This window comes from Rattus norvegicus, chromosome 18 (genome assembly GCF_021556685.1).
Source record: "Rattus norvegicus strain SHRSP/BbbUtx chromosome 18, alternate assembly SHRSP_T2T, whole genome shotgun sequence".
Taxonomy (NCBI): domain Eukaryota; kingdom Metazoa; phylum Chordata; class Mammalia; order Rodentia; family Muridae; genus Rattus; species Rattus norvegicus.
Window position 1 is genome coordinate 26,913,363 of NC_141551.1, and position 21,609 is coordinate 26,934,971.

The following is a 21,609-nucleotide window of genomic DNA, read 5'->3' on the forward strand; positions in this document are numbered from 1 at the left end:
TGTTTTCTTCTTCAATTGTTAGTCTTAGCAAGGGAATTTTAAATGATGTATTTCATTCCTGACAAAAGGGATTTTGAGCACAAGCTGTTAGTTTTATATATGTGTATATATTCCCCCACCCGCTACCAGCTGACTAAAGTCACATTGTAGGAAGTAAAAATTGGACCTGTGTCCAGAGTCGATGTTGACAGTTTGGACTGATGTAACTCAAATCTGTGTAAGCAGCCAGAATGATAGCTGTTAAAAGAGATAGGACGGAGTAACTGCTAGCGACTGCTTTGAACAGGGTTTGAGAGGGTGACAAGAGGCAGAATGAAGTCTGAGTTTGCTGAATTTATTCTAGAGAGCCAAGCAGCTTTGAGATTATGTGGATGTGTGGGTCTTTCTGTCAGGTGGAGTTGTGAGCTTGTTCTAACACAGTGGCCCTTTCATAGGAAACGATGAACAAGTGTTTCTACTTTCAAATGCTGAGTGTGAGTCTCACGAAGAGCATGCAACCGTCTCGGTCACTTAGGTTCATGTTGCTGGAGTAACTGTCCTGTTAGGACCGTAAGTCAGCTGACTTTCTCATAGTCGGCCTTGGAGCCTTCGCTTGCTTTTCAACTTTTTTCTCTTTGCTGCATGGATAAAATTGTCTGATTTTTTTTTTTTCCATTTTCTTTCTTCCTTTCTATGTCTCTCTTCATTTGATCTTTTCTATCTGGATCTGTTAGAAGTAAATCCATTTCCTAACCTCATATGTTGCTGAGGCCTGTGATTGAGTAAAAACATTATTATTTACCGTCACACACCTTGGTCTCATCAGTTAATTCTTCTCCTGCTTTTCATTTTTCTTGAGCAGGGGAAGCACAATATAAAACTTGGAAAATCATTAGCGAGTTGTCACCTGAGAGCTTTATGTCTTAAGTTGTCTGTCTCGGATTGTAAGTCTCTAGGGTTGAGGCTGTACTTTGTTGGACTTGGGATGTGTCAAGGATGCTGTCTGCTTCTGGATCCGCGCCCGTGTTGAGCATATGCTGCTCTGCAGAGATTCAGTGCTAATGCAGCCAACTTGTAAGTGAGGAAAGAAGAGTGAAATCATTACATTCTAATGCTTCTTACCATTTTGAAAGTGTTCCTCTTTTAAAGATCTGTCTTGTTAAATTCACAAAAATAACACTCACTGAGATAATACTTTTAAGTTACACAGGTAATATTACTGCCTTAATATTGTTTGTACAGTGTAGCCTAGAAGGTTATCTCATTGTTTTATTTTTAAAAATTCTTTTTTAATGTGTTTATTTTATGTATACGTATATGTACACTTATGTGCTATGCCATTGGAAATTAGAGGAAATCAGTTTTCTCACCTTACTCTGTTGGGTCTGGGAGAGAACTGTACCATTGTTACCAGCCGAGCCAGCTTTTAAAATTTTGAGATGGGGTTTCCTGCCACTGTAGCAGAAGATGATCTCAGATTCCTGAACCTCCTGCCCCTGTCTCCCTCGTGCTAAGAGTATAGGGTGCACCACTGCACTGACTTGGTTTTGTGTTTTGGAGACTGAATCTCATTCTGTAGCCCAGGCTGGCCTCAAACTTGCATCAATCCTCTTCCCTAAGCATCCTAAGTGCTGGCATTACAGGAGTGCACCACCATGTTCAGCTTAATTTAGGTGTTGACTTCATGCGTGATGTTGCAGTAACTTGGTTACTGCTAGTTAATTTCTTAAAGAAAGCGATTCCAGGTTGAAATGCATGTTATGCATTTATTTGAATGTGTAATCAGGAAGCAAGTATCTCTCTTTGGAGTGTTTCTGAATAGCAGCAGGGCACACTTGAATTAGAAAGGAAAATGAGAACATGAATATGTGTGGTACTCTATTTTAATGTAAAGAAATATTCTGTCAACTATAAAAGTGGAAAATGCAGAGCTTCTTTCTGTGCCACCAGGGGTAGGAGGGAGGGTAAATTGAGAGGTTTTCTAGGCTCTGCGAGTTCAGATTCAAATAACTTGATATTAACTTGATGTGATTGGGCTGACTCTCAAAAGATAAAGTGTAAAAGCCCGAGGTTTGCTGGGATCCTGTCTTCGGTCTCTGGAGCTGTGCTGTATCGGGGCCAGGGCTTTGCTACATCTCCTTCGGTGAATACAGGGTGAGGGTGGAAGCTGCCTCAGGTTTAGTGGAATACGTGATGGCCTCTCTTCCTTTCTTCTTTATTCTCTCTCTTTTCTGAAATTCTGTATCTTTAGGGTTAAGATCTGAGACTTACATATAAAGATGTTAAACTCTTAGGTACAGGATTCTTGCTACTCTGGGTAAAATGGAAAAAAAAAGTATCTTCTTAGGGATTTGAGAGGAAACCACAGTCTTATTAAGTTGACATTGATTTGTGATTTTTTTGCTTAGCTTTCTGGATATAGATAGACATTAGTCCTATACCACTATGTGTGGGCTTAATAAAAGTACTCTGTCTGTCTGTCTGTCTCTGTTACAATGCGTGCTGCCAAGCCTGTCTGTCTAGTGAGGGTTTTCCTGCTGTGAACAGACACCATGACCAAGGCAAGTCTTATAAGGACAACATTTAATCAGGGTGACTACAGGTTCAGAGGTTCAGTCCAGTATCATCAAGGCAGGAGCATGGCAGCATCCAGGCAGGCAGGTGCAGGGGGAGCTGAGAGTTCTTCATCTTCATCAGAAGGCAGCTAGGGTGAGGGTCTTAAAGCTCACACCCACAGTGACACACCTACTCCAACAGGCCACACCTTCTAATAGTGCCACTCCCTGGGCAGAGCATATAGAAGCCATAACACTGGCCAAAACAACTTTAATCGAAATTTTACATTTCAAAACCAAAGCAACTGAACTGAGAATAGGACCCCCGTTGAAGGAATCAGAGAAAGAACTGGAAGAGCTTGAAGGGGCTCGAGACCCCATATGTACAACAATGCCAAGCAACCAGAGCTTCCAGGGACTAAGCCACTACCTAAAGACTATACATGGACTGACCCTGGACTCTGACCCCATAGGTAGCAATGAATATCCTAGTAAGAGCACCAGTGGAAGGGGAAGCCCTGGGTCCTGCTAAGACTGAACCCCCAGTGAACTAGTCTATGGGGGGAGGGCGGCAATGGGGGGAGGATGGAGAGGGAACACCCATAAAGAAGGGGAGGGGAAGGGATTAGGGGGATGTTTGCCTGGAAACCGGGAAAGGGAATAACACTCGAAATGTATATAAGAAATACTCAAGTTAATAAAAAAAAAAAAACCAAAAAAAAAAAAAAAAACCAAAGCAACATCAATAAAAAAGAGAAGAAATAATAATAAAAGAAGTAGTAGTTCTTATTATCATAATGATGATGATAATAATACTTTGCAGTGAATGTATTTTGATACTAATCAAAAGGAAAAGGAAAAGTTACCTATAATTTTGTAACTAAGAGATTAAAAGCATGTTTGTGATTGGGGAGATAGTTTAGCAGTTAAGAGCATTGATTGCTCTTCCAAAGGTCCATGATTCAATTCCTAGCACCCAAATAGTGGCTCAGAGCTTTCTGTAACTCCAGTTTCAGGGGACCTAATGCCACCTTCTGATTTCTGAGGGCTCCTTTATGCATGTAATACACATACGTTTATTCAGACACACACACAGAAATATAAAATAAATTAATTTACAAGCTGTTTCCTGTGACTGCTCACGTGAGTAGAAGGACAGTGTGCTTATTGTTTCATTTATTTTTTACTTTATGATATGAAAAACGTTTAGGATCTAGTTTTCTTCTTGTAATGTAGTTCTATGGAGTGATTCAATGCAGACACACTATTTTGTACCAGTGAACCGTAGGTTTTAATTTTTCCCATTGTATTTGTTTGTGTGCGTGCATGTATGCTTACAGTGTAGTGTGGAGGTCCAGGGACAACTGGAGGAGGGAGTTATTTCCTTCACCGTCTGGGCTCTGTAGGTGGAGCCTAAGCTCGGTGCCTTTCTCTATTCATTGAGCTGACTCACTGGCCCTAAAGATTTTAAAGATACCATTAACTTTATTCACTTTTTATGCTTTTAAGCACTTTTGAATTTTAAATAAAAGACTGGAAGTAGATGAGATAAGGGAGAAGGAGAAAGGTTTTGGAGTATTAATATCCTAACGAGTTAGAGAAAACAATTGAGCAAAATCTTGGAAAATAAAACAGGTGTCACAATTTCCTGAATGTCCAAAAAAATTGATCCTGAAATAATTTGAACCTGCTGAAGGTAGTTAATAGCATTCAGTTGTTTACCTTCTGTCATTTTAACCCAGTAGTTCCCTGACCCATCCCCAGCCCCCCTTTGTAGTTTGCAGTAAGCACATCCAGGTGGATGTTACAAAAGGTCTTTTCTCTTTGGGATTTGGCAATTAATAAGAAACAGTATGCTCCCATAAAATGTTTCAGAAATGCCTACCTAAGGTCCATCTAATAATTGGAATTTTTTTTCTTTGCATTAGCTGTAAACAAAAATGTCCTTGGTTTATATGCTTTATATGGTTAACCCATATTTTAAACACTTGATTTTATAAAGCTTTTAAAAAAGATTTTAGAAGCCAGGAGCAGTGGTACACCCTTGTAACCTCAGTATTTAGGAGGCTCAGGCAGGAGGAACATAAGTTTGAAGCTTGCCTTAGGTATATAATGAAACCTTGTCTGAAAGAAAAAAAGACTTTAGCAATATATTAACCTCGCCTTTTCAGCCTTATGAGCTAGCAGACATAAAATTTTTATGCCTTAAAAAATAAAAATCTGGGGTTGGGGATTTAGCTCAGTGGTAGAGCGCTTGCCTAGGAAGCGCAAGGCCCTGGGTTCGGTCCCCAGCTCCGAAAAAAAAAAAAGAACCAAAAAATAAATAAATAAAAATCTGAAACATGAATACATATATGTATGCATGCATGTGTGTCTGTGCCGCCCCCCCCCCCCCCACACACACACTAGAATTTTGAGACAGGTTTTCTCTGTGTAGCCCTGGCTATCCTAGAATTTACTCTGTAGACCAGGCTGGCCTCCCTTTGCCTCCCAAGTGCTGGAATTAAAGGCATTTGCCACCACTGCCCACTGGATTTTATATACTATATATACAAATAACAGATATTTTAATTGTTTTCATCATTTATATATCTTTTCTTTTAAAAAAAATATATTCATGAGGCTTAAGTGATGGCCCAGTAGTTAAGATCACTGGCTGATCTTCTAGGGGTTGATTTCCAGTAGCCACATTGTATCTCACAACCATCTGTCACTCCAGTTCTAAGGGATCTGATGCCTTTTGCTGGCCTCTGAAGCACAGAGCAAACATTTGATGCACAGACATAAAATAGACAAAGCATTCATACACATACACATAATAATAATAATAATAATAATAATAATAATAATAATAATGAGTTAAAATTGTAGAGAACCTTCAGGAAAACAAGTAACTCATAGCACCATAGTCTGTTGGACTCCTTGATGTGCACACACACTAGTACCCCATTCACTGTGCAGCTCTGATTATTATATACCTGTTGTTTAAGGAAGGAAGGACTTACTAATAAAGACACTTGGGGCAGGAGAACTGTAATTTGCAGTGGTGTACCTCTACAAAATGGGGTGTTTTTTTGTCTTCCCCCTCCTTCCTTTCTCCTGCCTTTTTGTGTTTCCCCCTTTCCCTTCTTTCTCGGACATAGTATATAGCAAAGTTCTGGTCAAGAAGCAAGCTACAAGTAGCTTTAAGGGACTGGAGAGGTTGTTCAGCCACTCAAGAGTGCTTCCCGTTTTGTGACCCCAGTTTGGATCCTAAGGAAGCACCTGTGTCCAGTGGCTTATTATTCCCCGTAAATCCAGGGCATCAGACTCCTCATCTTGCCTCCTTGTGCACACATACACAAACACACATAAATAAAAGATCACTAGCATTGTAGACAAAAACACACATTTTGTTGTCTTCATTGGCATTTCTTTGCATAGAGTACAGGGAGTGTGAGGTGGTTAGTGGGTAATTGAGGGAGATGAGAACTCCCTTGAGATCTAGTAAGAGTCTCAACTTGGAAAGGTATTTTTAAAATGTGGAAAAGTTGTTACTGTTGAGATGGCTCATCAGACAAAGAGTTTATTCTAGAGCCTTTATGGTAGAGGAGGAGAGCCAGCTTTGGCAGGTTGATTTCTGACATCGTGTACTGTATTGTCTACAGGCTCCAAATAGTAAGTAAATGTATGAGGAAATAAGTATGCAGAAGAGCAAAAATGCAGAAAAACCAAGGGTCTGCAAGGCAAGTTTCCTCAGTCAGTGATGGTTCACTGAAGGACCAGCTTCTTTCTTAAAAGTAACTTTCTGTGGTGTATAGGTTGAGTGAAGGAGGTGACAGGTGCAGCATTTCCTGCTAGGAGCCAACATCTACTTTATCCTTAAGAAACTTGCTAGCATAACTATTGTGTTTCTCTTTTTGTTTGCCATTTAAAACAGTACCTTATATCCTGGGCTGGCCTGGTACTTGCTAGAGTGATGTTGAACCCCTGATTCTCTTGCCTTGATCCTGTCTTGGGATTACAGACATGTTGGGGAGCAGGCAGCTCTGTGTAAATCCAAGATCATCCTCAACTATATAGCCAGTCTGTGTTACAAAGAACAGAAGCCAACATACAAAGTACCTCCCTCAGAACTAGCAAACAAACAAACAATTAGTACAGCATAATAGAATCTCTGAGCAATGTGGTAGCTTGAACCTGTAATAATCCCAGTACTGTGGGTGGAAGAGACAGGGGGATTGGAAGACCATTTTCAAGCATGTAAGAGTTTGAGCCATTCTGGGATATATGATACATGCTTTTTTTTTTTTTTTTTAAGTTTTATATGTGTAGATGTTTTTGCGGGCGTGTGTTATCTGTGTACCACTGATGCCCTGAAAGAGTTACAGATAGCTGTGATCTGACAGATGGGTTTGGGAATTAAGTTCCATGTGTTTTAGGTTCAGGGCTCAGGTTAAAAAAGAAAAACCTAGTCTCCTTTATAATCATTCCCCCAATTTTTTTGCCCACATTTCTTTTCCTATAAATTTATAAAGTTTGGTTGCTTTGAGGGAATATAGTTAAAGTAATTGATTCTTTTTTTTTTAAATATTTTATTCATTTATTATATGTAAGTACACTGTAGCTGTCTTCAGACACACCAGAGGAGGGCATCAGATCTCATTACAGATGGTTGTGAGCCACCATGTGGTTGCTGGGAATTGAACTCAGGACCTCTGGAAGAGCAGTCGGTGCTCTTAACCACTGAGCCATTTCTCCAGCCCAAAGTAATTGATTCTTAAGAAAGGTCTTGATCTTAATCTTGTTCTAATAAAGAACTGAGGATTTATTCCCCTCTTTTGTCTTTGTTTTGAACTAATAGAAGTGCTTAATTGTTATGGTCTCTGAACGAGAGGAAAACATCAGGGTTGACAGATCTGGATTCATAGCAGATGGTGTAATAGTAGAAGGTTCTCTCTTTTTAAACTTAATTATTTTTATTTTTAATTTTAATTTATTTTTATTTTAATTTTTTTTTTTTTTAAAGACAGGGTTTCTCTATGTAGCCCTGGCTGTCCTGGTTCTTGCTCTTTAGACCAGGCTGACTTTAAAGATTTACTGACAATTATTGTAATTGAGTCTCACTATATAATAGCCCTTGATACCTTGGAGCTCACTGTATAGATCAGTCTGGCCTTGAACTTACCGAAATCTGCTTGCCTGGTTTTCTAGTGCTGAGAGTAAAGGTGTGCGCTATCACCTGATTGGTTTGCTTATTTTCTTTTTAGACATAGGTCTCATGTAGCCAGGCTGGGTTGGACCTTTTTTCATGTATTCAACTCTGTAATTGTGTTGCCTTTCCAAATGGTAGGATGATAGGCATGAGCCATTTTGTCTTACTTAAGAATCAGTCCATCAGTCAGTCAATCCCTCCCTCCCTCCCTCCCTTCCTTCGACAGTCTCACTGGATGGCCCTGGATAGCCTGGAACTCTTGTCTTTTTTTTTTTAATACATACTTTGACGTAAGTAGATTTTTTTTTTTTTTTTTTTTGGTTCTTTTTTTTCGGAGCTGGGGACCGAACCCAGGGCCTTGCGCTTCCTAGGCAAGCTCTCTACCACTGAGCTAAATCCCCAACCCAGATTTTTTTTTAAAAAGATTTATTTATTTATCATATACAAGTACACTGCAGCTGTCTTCAGATACACCAGAAGAGGGCATCAGATCCCATTACGGATGATTGTGAGCCACCATGTGGTTGCTGGGAATTGAACTCAGGACCTCCGTAAGAGCAGTCGGTGCTCTTAACCACTGAGCCATCTCTCCAGCCCCCCCCCCCCTTTTTTTTAATTGTTTTAAAATTTTTATATGTTGTAGGTAGAGGTATGTATAAAGAGATATGTATACATATGGAGGTTATAGTTCGACTTATGAGAGCTGGTTCTTTCCTTCTGTTATGTGGCTTTCAGAGATCAAATCAAATGGCCAGGCATGGTGGCAAGTATTATCTGCTGAGTCATCTTGCTGATCTGGTTCAAGAATTGCTGATTGCTGCTGCTGATTTTCTTTTAATTTTTACAGAAAAAGCTTAGTAAAATTTTACTGGGCTGGGGAGAAGGGTTAGTGGCTAAAGTGCATTTATTATAAATGTGGTGCTTAGACCACATTTGTATCTTCAGATACAAATGTAAATTCTGGACGGGCATAGCATACCCATGTAATTCCAGCACTGGGAAGGCAAGGATAGATTTCCACAGTAAGCTAGTTAGCCAGACCAGAGCTCTGGGTTCAGTGGAGAGATCTTGCCGCAGTGAATAAGGTAAAAGGGGTCAACCGTGGGCATATACTCTCATGTGAAAAAGAAATTAGTCTTATTTATCTTAACTGCCACAGGGATAGCCTTTAAGGTGGCATTTGAGCTTAGTTCTTTTAGGACCTGTTTGTATCTTTTCTTTTTTTGTGTGTCAATTCAGAGATTGTTTTAATTGTTCAGCTTTATTTATTGGATTTTTGTAGGTGAGTGATGGGAAACTGGATCTGACTTTGTAGTCTGCCAGCCTTGAATCAGAAAGTTTTCTTTCTGAGCCTCTGGAATACTGGGATCATAGCTACAGGCCTCACACTTACATGCTCAGTGTGATTTGTATTTTGTTTTAACTAATAAGCACCTGGTAGATGGAGATTAAGTTGTTATGGTTGAAAGCTAGACTCTATTACAGCTGTTCTAAGTGTTTATCTGACTTCCTTTAGTCATTGAGTTAAGGGAAGAGCTATTTGTAAGCCTTTTTGTTATAGTGCCTAGTTACTTTCTGTGTTTGATCCTTGTTATAGGAAGATGCTTAAGTGATAGTACAAACTAAAGGGAGAAAAACAGAAACAGACTCTTAAAATCCATGTTTCTATGAAGTAATGGAGCGAGGGCTATCTTACCCTTTAATAAAATGTTAGTTTTTAATGAATAAATTATTTGGGTTAATTTCTGCTGGCTTTGTGTTTTCATTCTGTAAAACAGGAGATCTGATGAAGAGCGCTGCTGGGGAGTTTGCAGATGATCCGTGCTCTTCTGTGAAGCGAGGTAACATGGTTCGGGCAGCTCGAGCTCTGCTTTCCGCCGTTACCCGGCTGCTGATTCTGGCTGACATGGCAGATGTCTACAAGTTACTTGTTCAGCTGAAAGTTGTAAGTTTGGGTCTATGTCTATAATTTATTCTTCATGTCCTCGGGAAGTTAATGTTGGCCACACTTTGTTTAGTATTAAGAATTATTTTGGTTTTGAATCAGTTTTGATTGCTTCGTTCAGTTTCAAGTATTTATGATACAGGCTCCTCCATAGGCTACTGTTGCCTCAGTTTTGCTGAAGAAATTGTAACAAAGCTATTTTTGACTGCCTTTCTATATAGTACTCATTGTATGTTTCTTTGGACTAATGGTGTTTCCGAATTAGAAAGCCAAAATATAAACTAATTAGGTGCTCCCCAATTCTTCCAAATCACTCGAGCACTCAAGCAGTGCCAGGCCCCATCAACTACACATACATGTTGGGTTGCTGTCCGACTAGCTGTTAAAGAAGATGGCATCTTAGAACTTATTACATTTTACCTATGGATTTGATTGCTTTTCTGGTTTGTTTTAGGTGGAAGACGGCATATTGAAGCTGAGGAATGCTGGCAACGAGCAGGATCTAGGGATACAGTACAGAGCTCTGAAACCAGAAGTAGATAAGCTGAACATCATGGCAGCAAAACGACAACAGGTACAAGCACGAGTGCAGACGCTGCATGCTACTCACCTACTGATCGCTTTGTTTGTTATGGACCAGGCTAGAGTGTATTTTAATATCAGTGGGAATGACCTGATTTGCCTATGTTTTCTAATGGTGTCATTGCTTTCCCCTGTTCATGTGGTTCTAAAATTAAGTTTCGCTCACATTTCTATACAGTGTTTCTGTTTTAAGTAGTTCAAGGCTGGCTTTAAACTTTTGATTTTCCTTCCTTATGTTTTCGTCCCAGCATCTGTTTTCGTGCTGGGGTTAAAGGCATATACCAAGATGCTTGACTAGATGGTATTCTTGAGTAAAAACATAGTAACAGTCCAAAATTTATTTCTAAATAGAGAAACTTACTAGAAAGTAATTCTGTCTGAATTTTAATTCTCCGTGCCCCCGAGTTCATTAGGAATTCCTTGCACATCAGCACTTCTCAACCTGTGCATTGTGATACCAAAGATATTTATACCATCCACGCAGCACTGAGAAGGCCCTCTCATTGTATTGGAAACAGGCAAAGGGCATCCTCCCTCAAGACCACTCAGGACTCTTCCTTACCTTACAAAGCCACTAATGTCACCATGGGGTTACACTTCTCGTAATGTTAAGAGGGAAATGAGAAGAAACTTTCACTTGGATTTCCAGTGTTCTTAGTAGAGTTAGATTACTCGGAGCTTAGCTTTTTAATTTTAGTCACCAGTGCATGGAATGATACGTCAGATTTATGAAAATTAGTTTTTCCTCTCTATGTATATTTTCTGTTAGTCCTTAGCTTGACTATGATAGATAGGTGGAGTCAATCCAAAACAAAAGTCTCTTAAGTAATTTGCTATGTTGCTTTATAGCTCACTTTTCACCAAAATTTAGATTATTAATCAGTATCATATAGCTTGAAAGGAATGCCTTTTCATTAATTTATTATTACAATACCAGTACCCAATACAAACGTGGCTCTAAAGAGGGGGTGGCATTTATCCTTAGCACCTAGGATAAATGAGACTTATTTGTTATTCTCATCATAGAAGCTTGGCAAGTGAGAGTTTGTTCAGAAAATGCTAACATAGAAAATATTTTCCAGTTACTTGAACCTCATGACTAGCCACATTGCTTGTTGTACTTGATTCTTGAAATGATCCCTAACTCTCTAAAGCCAGGATAGATGGCTCTGAGTACTTAGCCTAATGTAGTCTTTAGAAAAGTAGAAGTTTATTGTACTAGACTCTAGACTACCCAGTGACCTAGGAAAATTGACTACTCACTCGGTACCTGTTAACTTTAGGTGATTATGAATATCTGTGGCAGCCTTTGCTGGAGACTGGGCTGATGTATCTTTTGAGTGTTTAGCAACAATGAGGCTTATTGTAGAACATTTTATAGAACAAGGCATAGTATAAATACTTAAAGGCAGATATGGTCATAGGAGGCTTAAGGGGCCTTGCCATGGTGATAAAGGCAAATAATTAGAAAATGCCCACAAAATATGTGTGCCCCATATTTAAGCTTAATGTTAGCCACAGCCCCTTGTTCCAACTTAAGTTTGAAATTGCTCACACATCCAATCTACAGGGTCCCGTTTCTGAATATGTAGCCTAACATAGCATGCTACAGGGCATTTGGTGTGTTGTAAGCTATGACCTGCAAATTCAGGTGCTAAATGAGAAAAGAATTCTAGGTAGAAAAGCAGCTGTCTTTGTACAAGGTTTGAATAAAGATGTAAACTCCCAAATTATATACTGAGATTACGTTTCAGAAGAAAGAAATGGGTCAGTGTTTTAATGTTTTATTAAGAAGTCATCTAGGGGGCTGGAGAGATGGCTCAGCAGGTAAGAATACTGGCTGCTCTTGCATATGACCCGGGTTCAATTCCCAGCACTCAGACTGAAAATTGTCTATAACTCTAGTTACAGGGGATCTGACACCTCACACTAATGGACATAAGATAAAAATTAAATTATATATGTGTATGTGTGTATATATGTATGTATGTGTATATTTCTTGTATAAAAGTAGTCATCGAGAACTGGAGAGATGGCTCATTGGTTAAGAGCACTTCCTGAGGTCCTGAGTTCAATTCCCAGCAACCACATGGTGGCTCACAACCATCTATAATGGGATCCAATGCCCTCTTCTGGTGTTTCTGAAGACAACTACAGTGTACTCATATAAATAAAAATAAATAAATCTTTTTAAAAAAGTCATTAAATAATTAACTCAGACTTTTTGAATAACTGACTTTTCTACATTACTTAATTTTTTCATAGTTTATACATGTAATACTAATCTTAAAAAGATTTATATCTGTATTCTAATATTCTGTTAGTGATATTAACAGTGGAATTTTATGTTTTCATGTAAAGGACTGTTGGAGCAGACTTTGAGTGTAGGGTAATTCCTCCGCTCTAATAGTGATCCACATTTATCAAAGACTCCTGTGTCTTTTAAGTTTCAGTAATGAGGACTAGATGCTACCAGTGTTTCCTTTGTCTTTTGTGTACTAATACGTAACCCATCCATCCCTCTTAGTGTTCTAGATGTCACTAGTTACAATGACATTAGCAGTCTCATATTCTTATAATTATGGGGTAGAAGAAATGATAAAGGATCTTTCACTTGAGACCACAGCTCAGAATTTTATAATCATAAATTGCAATTATGGAGCACATGTTCCTCCATTTAGTGACTTAATGGCCAGTAAACTGGTGGCTCTTACTTTGTGAGAAGAGCATAGTTTTGTAATCTAGAATGGTCTTTGGGGTACGAAAATGGGGAGGAAGTGTTGTATACTTAGGAGAATAGCTGATCATATACTTAACCTAGTTGGTTTGCAAAGTTCATACACACGTAGTATTGTGTTACCAATTTCATAAAATTCTTGTAATGGACTAAGATAACTTAAAGTCTCATGTTTTCCACTTAAATATGTCTATGTGGACTTTCTCTTTGGTTGGAATTCTAGTTATATGGACCTGATCAAGATGTTAAGCAGTTTTACATTGTAACATTTATTTTATGCCTTATTTAGTGTTAGGTGCTCTGTATGTGTTATCTCATTTTATTCCTCAAAATGCTAAAAGAGCTATAATATTGTTTCTGTTTTGAAAAAGGAGAAACTGAACACGAAAGTTTACAGTGAGGATACAGTAGATGGCCAGGAAAAAGTAAGCTAGGAGATTCAAGTCAAGGCTCATGCCTGCAGAGCTGTCCTTACGTACTTAGCCACGTAACCTCCGTTGTGATCACCTTTCAGCCTACATTAATGCAGATGTGTCTTGATATGAATAGAAACCTTGTAAAGACCCTTTCGATTATTTTATTTCAGGAACTGAAAGATGTGGGCCATCGTGATCAAATGGCTGCAGCTAGAGGAATCCTGCAGAAAAATGTTCCCATCCTCTACACTGCATCCCAGGCATGCCTGCAGCACCCCGATGTAGCAGCCTACAAGGCCAACCGGGACTTGATATACAAGCAGCTGCAGCAGGCCGTCACGGGGATCTCTAATGCTGCCCAGGCTACTGCATCAGATGACGCCTCCCAGCAGCAGGGTGGCGGCGGCGGCGGGGGAGAGCTGGCGTATGCTCTCAACAACTTTGATGTAAGTAATATTTGGGAGGAAGGTTTGGGCTCTTCACCAACTGCCAAAAGATAACTGGTTCCTGGGGAAATATGATCAAGACTGTGATGAAAGCCCATTTTCCAATTAAATTTGTTCTCTAAGTGGAAAGAAATTGTTATGAGTCATAAGTTTACTTTATTGTAACTTGGCTTAAAGCATTTTTTCCCCTCTCTCCTTGTGTGGCTAAACTTTAGGATTCTTCTATGCGATTTGTGTTTCCTTGCCTAGTATTTTTTTCCTTTTAATATGGTTCTTCTTGAGGCTATGAGTCTGGCTCATTCCAGCTAGGATTTTACCATCTGACAAATGTGGACCTGTGAGAGGTACAGAAGCAAAGTGAGTAGGCTTTGTCTCTGGGGAACTCATGGTCTAGTGAGAGATGTAGGTAAATCATACTGCTGTCATCTTAATCTCACCTGCCTGCCTAGGTAGATTTCTGCTTTTGTGATTTCCTTTGAGCCATGAGCACAGAAGTTTAACCACATTGAAATAGATTTGAAATTAGTTTTAATTTTCTTTAGCATAATGCTTTCATAACGGTGCCCTAGATCTCTCCTGTGTATATGATGTGTATCTATTATCCTTTGTTCTCACATTAATTAATGTGTTGGACCTTGCTATAAATTTTAACCCAGAGTGAGTTGTGGCCTCCAGTAGATGGCAGCAGTTTAAGTTGTTTTTTAAACTGGGTCTGACTATGTAGCCTAGGCTAGCCTCAGCCTCCCCATGTGTCATCATGACTCTCTTCGGTTTTGAGTGTGTCTCTGTGTGTGTGTGTGTGTGTGTGTGTGTGTGTGTGTGTGTGTGTGTGTGTGTGTGTGTGTGTGTGAGAGAGAGAGAGGGGGGGGGGGGAGGGAGATTGAGATTGATTTTTCTCTTGGCTGGCCTTGAACTCACAGCCCACCTGTGTTTCCAGTGTTGGGATTAACAGCACGTGCCACCATGCCCAGTGATTCTTTGTTTTAGGCATGTTAGAGGAAAGTTGTAGATAGCTCTTATGTTTCATAGTTGAAGTGTTGTGAAGCATGGCATCAGTGTGATGAAATGTATTTTGTTTTCAGCAGGGATTTTTGTTCTTGTTTTTTGATGCTTGTATCTTGAGTTTGGGTAGTTGATTCTTGGTGATATGTACTGATTTAGGCTTTTTCCTAAAGCATGGGTGATGAAGGCAGTGCTTTGCTGAAAGGAGTTTTTATTTTTTTATTTTATTTATTTATTTATTTATTTATTTATTTTTTTGGTTCTTTTTTTCGGAGCTGGGGACCGAACCCAGGGCCTTGCGCTTCCTAGGCAAGCGCTCTACCACTGAGCTAAATCCCCAACCCCGAGTTTTTATTTTTTGTATTGCAGAAAATTAAACTCAAGGATTCATCCGTGCTAGGCAGATTACCACAGAATTTGGCCTCTAGTTCTTATCCCATAGAATGAAGCTAAATGGCTTTATGGTTGTCAGGATGTCTTGTACCATTGTTTTCTGCTTCACATTTTACAAATACATTCAGTATTTGTATTCTCAAGGCAGTAAGGAGCGTGTTTGCACTAAACTGAATTGTAGACCTAGGTCACAATTTCTTTATTTGTAGGAGGGGTCTGCACTAACTGGTCTCTATATTATAGTTCTGTGATAGTTGTAAAATCTACAGCCATTTGTTCTTTTCTTCTATTGTCCAGAGATTTTGTTGTTGTTGTCTCTTCCTCTGTGACTCAGCAGTGTTGGAGATTGAGTGCAGGCGTATGTGGTTAGGCCAGTGCTCTAATAATCAGCTACATCTCCAGCCCTGTGTTCAACCTTGATCAGAGAAATTCTTTAATAACCAAATCTGCAAGAAAAATGGTCAGCTAAAATGATTAACTGACAGTGATGCATGATCACTTTCAAAACTGAAGTTTCCTTGGAAAGAATGGAGGAAATGTTTACTCACTGAAAAATACCAAACTTTTGGCAGAAAAAAATTTGGCATTTAAGTTGAAATTACTAAGGAAGAAAATTAAAAATTAAGGCCCAAATGTTTGCATAGATATTTATTGGTATGAAAGTCAGTTGTATTTAATGGGCATGTATCTAATTGATAAGTTCATTATAAATTCATTTCTTCAAGAGGAAAAGTTAGTACTTTAGTTGTTTAAATTGTTTATGGTCAAACAGTTCTGTCCTGTAGCAGCTATATACTGCACATAGAGTTCTTATTTTTCTTACAGTTAGCATCTGATAATATCCAATATTCTGCAGGCTGACCTTTAGATGTATAGGAAAAGTAAGGTGAACATGATAACTCTGTTTGCATTTGTGATATCGTACTTTATTCAGGCTCTGCTTGGTTAATAGTGTCCTCCTTGTGAGGTAATCACTGACCTGGGATGACAGCTACATGGGATGGCCTTTGCTATTAGGACTACATTGTGATATTCCTGATCAATACTTTGCTTGCCTTTTGAATAACTGAGGGAAAGAAATGAGTATTAATTTCAGTAACACTTTTTCTGTAGAAACAAATCATTGTGGACCCCTTGAGCTTCAGCGAGGAACGCTTTAGACCTTCACTGGAAGAACGCCTGGAAAGCATAATTAGCGGAGCTGCCCTGATGGCCGACTCATCCTGCACACGTGATGACCGGCGTGAGCGCATTGTGGCAGAGTGTAATGCTGTCCGCCAGGCTCTACAGGACCTGCTATCAGAATACATGGGCAATGTAAGTGCCAGGACTTCTCTTGGAACTAAGATGTCTGAGGAATTTTTTTACTCTATTCATTGTGTGGGTGGTTTATCTGCATGGGGTGTTGGGGAGATGTTTCAGTTGGTAAAGTCTTGCCATATAAGGATTATGACTTGAATTCAGGACTTTAGCTTTTTTTTTTTAATATGTATATTCTTTATTTCAAAAGTAATTTGTAAAGCTTATAATTTTGTACCATATATAGAGAATTATGTGTGCATATATAATATTAATACCAATTATAATCAACCTTCAAGGAATAATTTAGCTTCTTTTTTAAAAAGCTAGGCAATATATGGTGCTTGACTATAATTCCAGAACTGGGTGGAGGCAGGTGGATAGGTACCAGGTGTTCTTGGCTAGCGAGTCTAGCCAAATCTTTGAGCTCTTAGCTCAGTAAGAGACCTGTCTAAAAAGATAATATGGAGAACCGCTGAGGAAGACACAGAGTCTTCCACACACATGTGTACATACATGCCCCTGTGCATAAGAAACATCAGAAAGAAAGCACTATGATACAATTGCTGTTTCGCTCTTTATAATCATAGAACACAGTGTGTCTGTTGGTTTTTTTTCTTTATGTGCCTTGCCCTTCTCCTTCCTTTATACTCTGCCACTCAGTTATTTAGTTCTAGCTTAAGGTTACTGTGATTTAGACTGGGTACCAGTATCTTGCTGTTCTAGGGAAGGAATAAATCAACAGAAGTATCTTAAAGGATTCTGTTCGAACACTGGGCTGCCTGCCCCATGCTGACACTACTTTGCTTTGTATGAATAACAGTAGATCTGAATCTTGGTTATGGTGTACTGAGTATGAATGACCTCATCCTTGAGCCCTTTACATAGTGAAGATATTGTTACTGTGTACAATAGAGAACTGCTTCATTAACTATTAATACATTTTAATATTTTAAAAATAAAATATTTTAAAAGGTGAAACAATGAAACAAATGAGTTATTCCTACTGTTTTTTTGCTTATTTAATTAATACTTTTCTAAATAAAGATACTAAGTTTTTGGGTTTTTTCTCATATGTTCCTTGCTGCGCATACATCTTGTTTTGTTCACTCACATGTCTTAATAAGTGAAAGGGTAATGGTGAGCCACGATGTTGTTTCTAGGGTTTTCTGGTGTCTTTGTTTTTACCTAAGTCAACCATACTGTGAAGACAGCAAAGCATGTAATTTGAAGTCATTGCCATGCTTTGATTGTAGGTGGTCTACCTAAGAAAAATGAGATTAGAAGTTAAGTAGAAAGTGGTTGGTAAGTCACAGTGGAAATATGGGATGAATGTAGTGTGGTGTGATTAGGAAGCCACTTAGAATATATTCCAGTACAATTATGACAGTCATAGAGCTTTCTAAACAGGCTATCAAATAGCTCTTTAATTATGGGATTGCTCAGACTCTACCTTGTCACCCTGATCATGAGTAATCTGATTTCTTCCTTGGTTGATAGGTAAATAGTATTACTTTCTCTTCATGTTATGAATATAGGAAAATGTATGAACATTTATATGGAAAATGCATACTAAGTCTATAATGTAGAATCTATTCTTTCTCTCTCTCACTTTCTTTCTTTCTTTCTTTCTTTCTTTCTTTCTTTCTTTCTTTCTTTTTTTTTTTTCTTTCTTTTTTTCGGAGCTGGGGACCGAACCCAGGGCCCTGTGCTTGCTAGGCAAGCGTTCTACCACTGAGCTAAATCCCCAACCCCTAGAATCTACTCTTTTTTTTTTTTTTTTTTTTTTTTTCTTTTCTTTTTTTTCAGAGCTAGGGACCGAACCCAGGGCCTTGTGCGTGCTAGGCAAGCGCTCTACCACTGAGCTAAATCCCCAACCCCCTAGAATCTACTCTTAAGTGGATACTGGGATAATACTTGATATTTGGACCAAAATTTAAGTATTGTAGTGGGAGTCATGAGAGAGCTTTTTTGAGATTCAAATTGGGAAATGATCCTTGGGTATGTTTCTTTTGAAGGTCAGACTTTTTATGTATTTCTTTTCATCATTTCATGTTAGAAGAAAAGGATCAATCTTATCCAGAATTAATAGCTATCCACATGCTCCACAGACAGTTGAGTCTCCATAAGTTCCACGCTAGCAAGGGATACATAGCGAGACCCTGTCTCAAAATTAATGGAGTTAGGGTTGAAGAAAAGGCCCAGTGTTTAAGAGTGTTTTCTCGGGGCTGGGGATTTAGCTCAGTGGTAGAGCGCTTACCTAGGAAGCGCAAGGCCCTGGGTTCGGTCCCCAGCTCCGGAAAAAAAAAAAAAAAAAAAGAGTGTTTTCTCCTCTTCCAGAAGACCCAACCAAGTTTATTTTTCAATACTATGTCGGGTAGCTCATAACCACACATAACCCCAATCTGATGCCCTCTGAGCATTTCACAAACCCAACAGAGACATTTTAAGATAGATCTGTCCATCTGTCTGCCTGCCTGTCTGTCTGTCTTAATCTTAAAACAAATGGTGGATATGAGGTGGTGGCATGTGCCTTTAATCCTGGCACTTGGAAGGAGGAGATAGGTGGTTCTCATAGTGAGACCTTCAAACAAACAAACAAACAAACAAACAAACAAGTAAAATCTTTAAAAATCAGGAATTAATGTAGTCAAGCTAAAAGGGAAGGCAGTGGAACACATTAGAAGAATGGGAAAAAAGCCCAAAGAATCATAAGCGATTAGACATAGGCTTTTGCTCATGAAACATCTAGAAACATTTCAACCCCCCCAATAATAATCAATTTAACTGGCCAGTTTTGTATCAACACACGTCACATGTAAAGCAACGTCTTGAGCATCATATAAAGAAGAGGTTTGAGACTCTGATTTCTCCTTTTTGGAACAGAAAGGTTCTCTACAAGGCGTTGATGTGAATGTCATTAGAGGTACATTAACAGTTTTATAGGGATTGGGAAATGGCTCATTGGTTAAAGTGGAATGGGCTGCTTTTGCCTAGGACCCAGATTTGATTCCCAGCACATTCATGGTGGCTAGTAACCATCTGTAACTCCAGTTCTAGAAGATCTGACACCTTCTTGAGGACTCTGGCATACATGGTGCACAGACAAATGAGCAGGAAGAATTCACACATACAAATACACACACATTCACATACACATAAAATAGTAAAAGAAAGAGTTAACCTCAGCACTCTCATAAGAAACCTTTATAGGGATTGCAGGAAGTTGAGAGTTGTGCCTCTCAAGCATTGTACAGTTCAGAGTACTCTCTGCCCTTGCAGAGAACACAGGAGTTGTCTACCACTCCTCCCATTTCTTTCTTTAGCTTGCAAGGTCAGACCAAGCCAAGACTATGTCTGTAGTAGTACATTGCTCATTCTGTTACTGAAGTGTCCAGCTTTCTCCAGCTCTCTTGCTGAAGGCCTTTATTCATTGTCTCCTCAGTGCTTGCAGTTTTGCACCTGATTGTATACTCCCTTGAATTGTTACTTGCGTAGGGTTTAAACTTTTGGAAGACTAGCTGGGTGTGGAGACTCATGCCTTTATTACAGCACTCAGGAGGCAGAGGCAGGCAGAGGGAGGTAGATCTCTGAGACTAGCCTGGTCTACAAGGCTAGTTCCTGGACATTGAGGGCTGTTACACAGAGATCCTGTCTCAAAACCCCAAAACCAAACCAACCAAAGAACCAGCCAAACAAACAAAAAGCCCAAACAAACAACAACAACAAAAAAAAGCTTTGGAAGACTAAACTATTAAAAAAAAACTTTATGGTCTGTATAATGCTAGAGTAAGTTACTTAGTAAAAGTATGCTTAATGAATTCATGATGACTTGGGAGAATGATTAAAATGAACAATTTTGGATACTCATGGTATCAAGAATAGGCGTGGGGGGGGAACACCCCCCAGTCTCATCCTTATAGATCTTGCGGTCTCTGTGTGTGTCTGTGTGTGTCTACTTCCTGAATGTCAGTATTCTGAAGTAGGTAATTAGTAAAAGTGATATCTTATGGCAGAATGAGGTCAAATTTAATTACTTAGGTGAAAACGAAATTTCCTAGTTACAGGCTCGAAGGGCAAGGAGGCCAGCAGCCTTAATGCTCCTGTTTACTTCATAGTTTGAAGGGATGGAAGGTTAGGCAGTCTTGTCTTTAGTTCACCCACTCTACAGGCTGTAAATGATATTGATGTAAAAGTAACATGACTGACTCTACTTAACATGGAAATGCCACAGATGCATGACAGGAGAAGGGTCTAGAATGTATCCTTGTGGCTTTACAAATGTCTGCTCCGTTACATTGAAATGAAATCTGGAGATTGTTGTTCAATTTATTTTGCTTCTCTTCTATCAGTCTAAAGTGGCACTGGGTATGGAGTTCTAGAGAAAGGAAAACGGCTTTAGATGAGTGTCATAATCTTTAAGAGTTTCAAAGCAAGTGTATTGAAAGTAATTAAGCCTGGTAGGCTGTGCGTGCTTGTAATCAATCTTAGCTCTCAGCAGGCTGATAGGAGGACTGAGTTTTAGACCTATCTAGGCTATACTGTGAAACCCTGTCTCAAAGAACAAATTTTATTTTAAACCTTAATTCTTTCTGTCTATAAGCACAAAATACTTGTTTACAGTTTGTTGTGAGGTTAGGTTAGCTTAACACAATGAACGTTTGGGACATAAAGGACACTCAGTTTTTGAAATGAAACCCATTTGGTTTTGTCTTGGGCAGTCTTATGATTGGTCATGTGACTGGAGTAAGGGCTTGTAAAATTGGTGAGAACAAAGCTTTATGCTGTTGGCTTATATAGCTCTAGGTTTGTGGCTTTTCTTCTGTTAGCCATTCATCATATAGCTATAGAGTACTTGAAACCTGACAGGTGACATTATAGGTAGCTATAATGTATATATAAACTGAGCACCAGATTTTAAATACTTAGTTTGTAAAAAGAATGTAAAGTAGTTCATTGATAAGCATCAAAATAAATAAAATCTCTTAAAGGTTTTATTTTTACAGAACTGCACGCGAGATGTAATGTGTGAGAGAAGAATAAAAACAAGTTTTATTTTTA

The 21,609-nt window shown here is 39.0% G+C and overlaps 1 protein-coding gene across 4 annotated transcripts in view; it reads left to right on the top strand.

The window, feature by feature from the left end:
* The window catches only part of Ctnna1 (catenin alpha 1), a 132,766-nt gene that overhangs the window by 45,038 nt on the left and 66,119 nt on the right, over positions 1–21,609 (top strand). For all 4 annotated transcript variants that reach the window (XM_087592882.1, XM_087592883.1, XM_087592884.1 and 1 more), the window contains exons 4-7: positions 9,507–9,673; positions 10,128–10,247; positions 13,579–13,854; positions 16,363–16,566. In XM_087592882.1, coding sequence (XP_087449008.1) covers positions 9,507–9,673; positions 10,128–10,247; positions 13,579–13,854; positions 16,363–16,566 — 767 coding nt within the window. The remainder of the gene's footprint in view (positions 1–9,506; positions 9,674–10,127; positions 10,248–13,578; positions 13,855–16,362; positions 16,567–21,609) is intronic.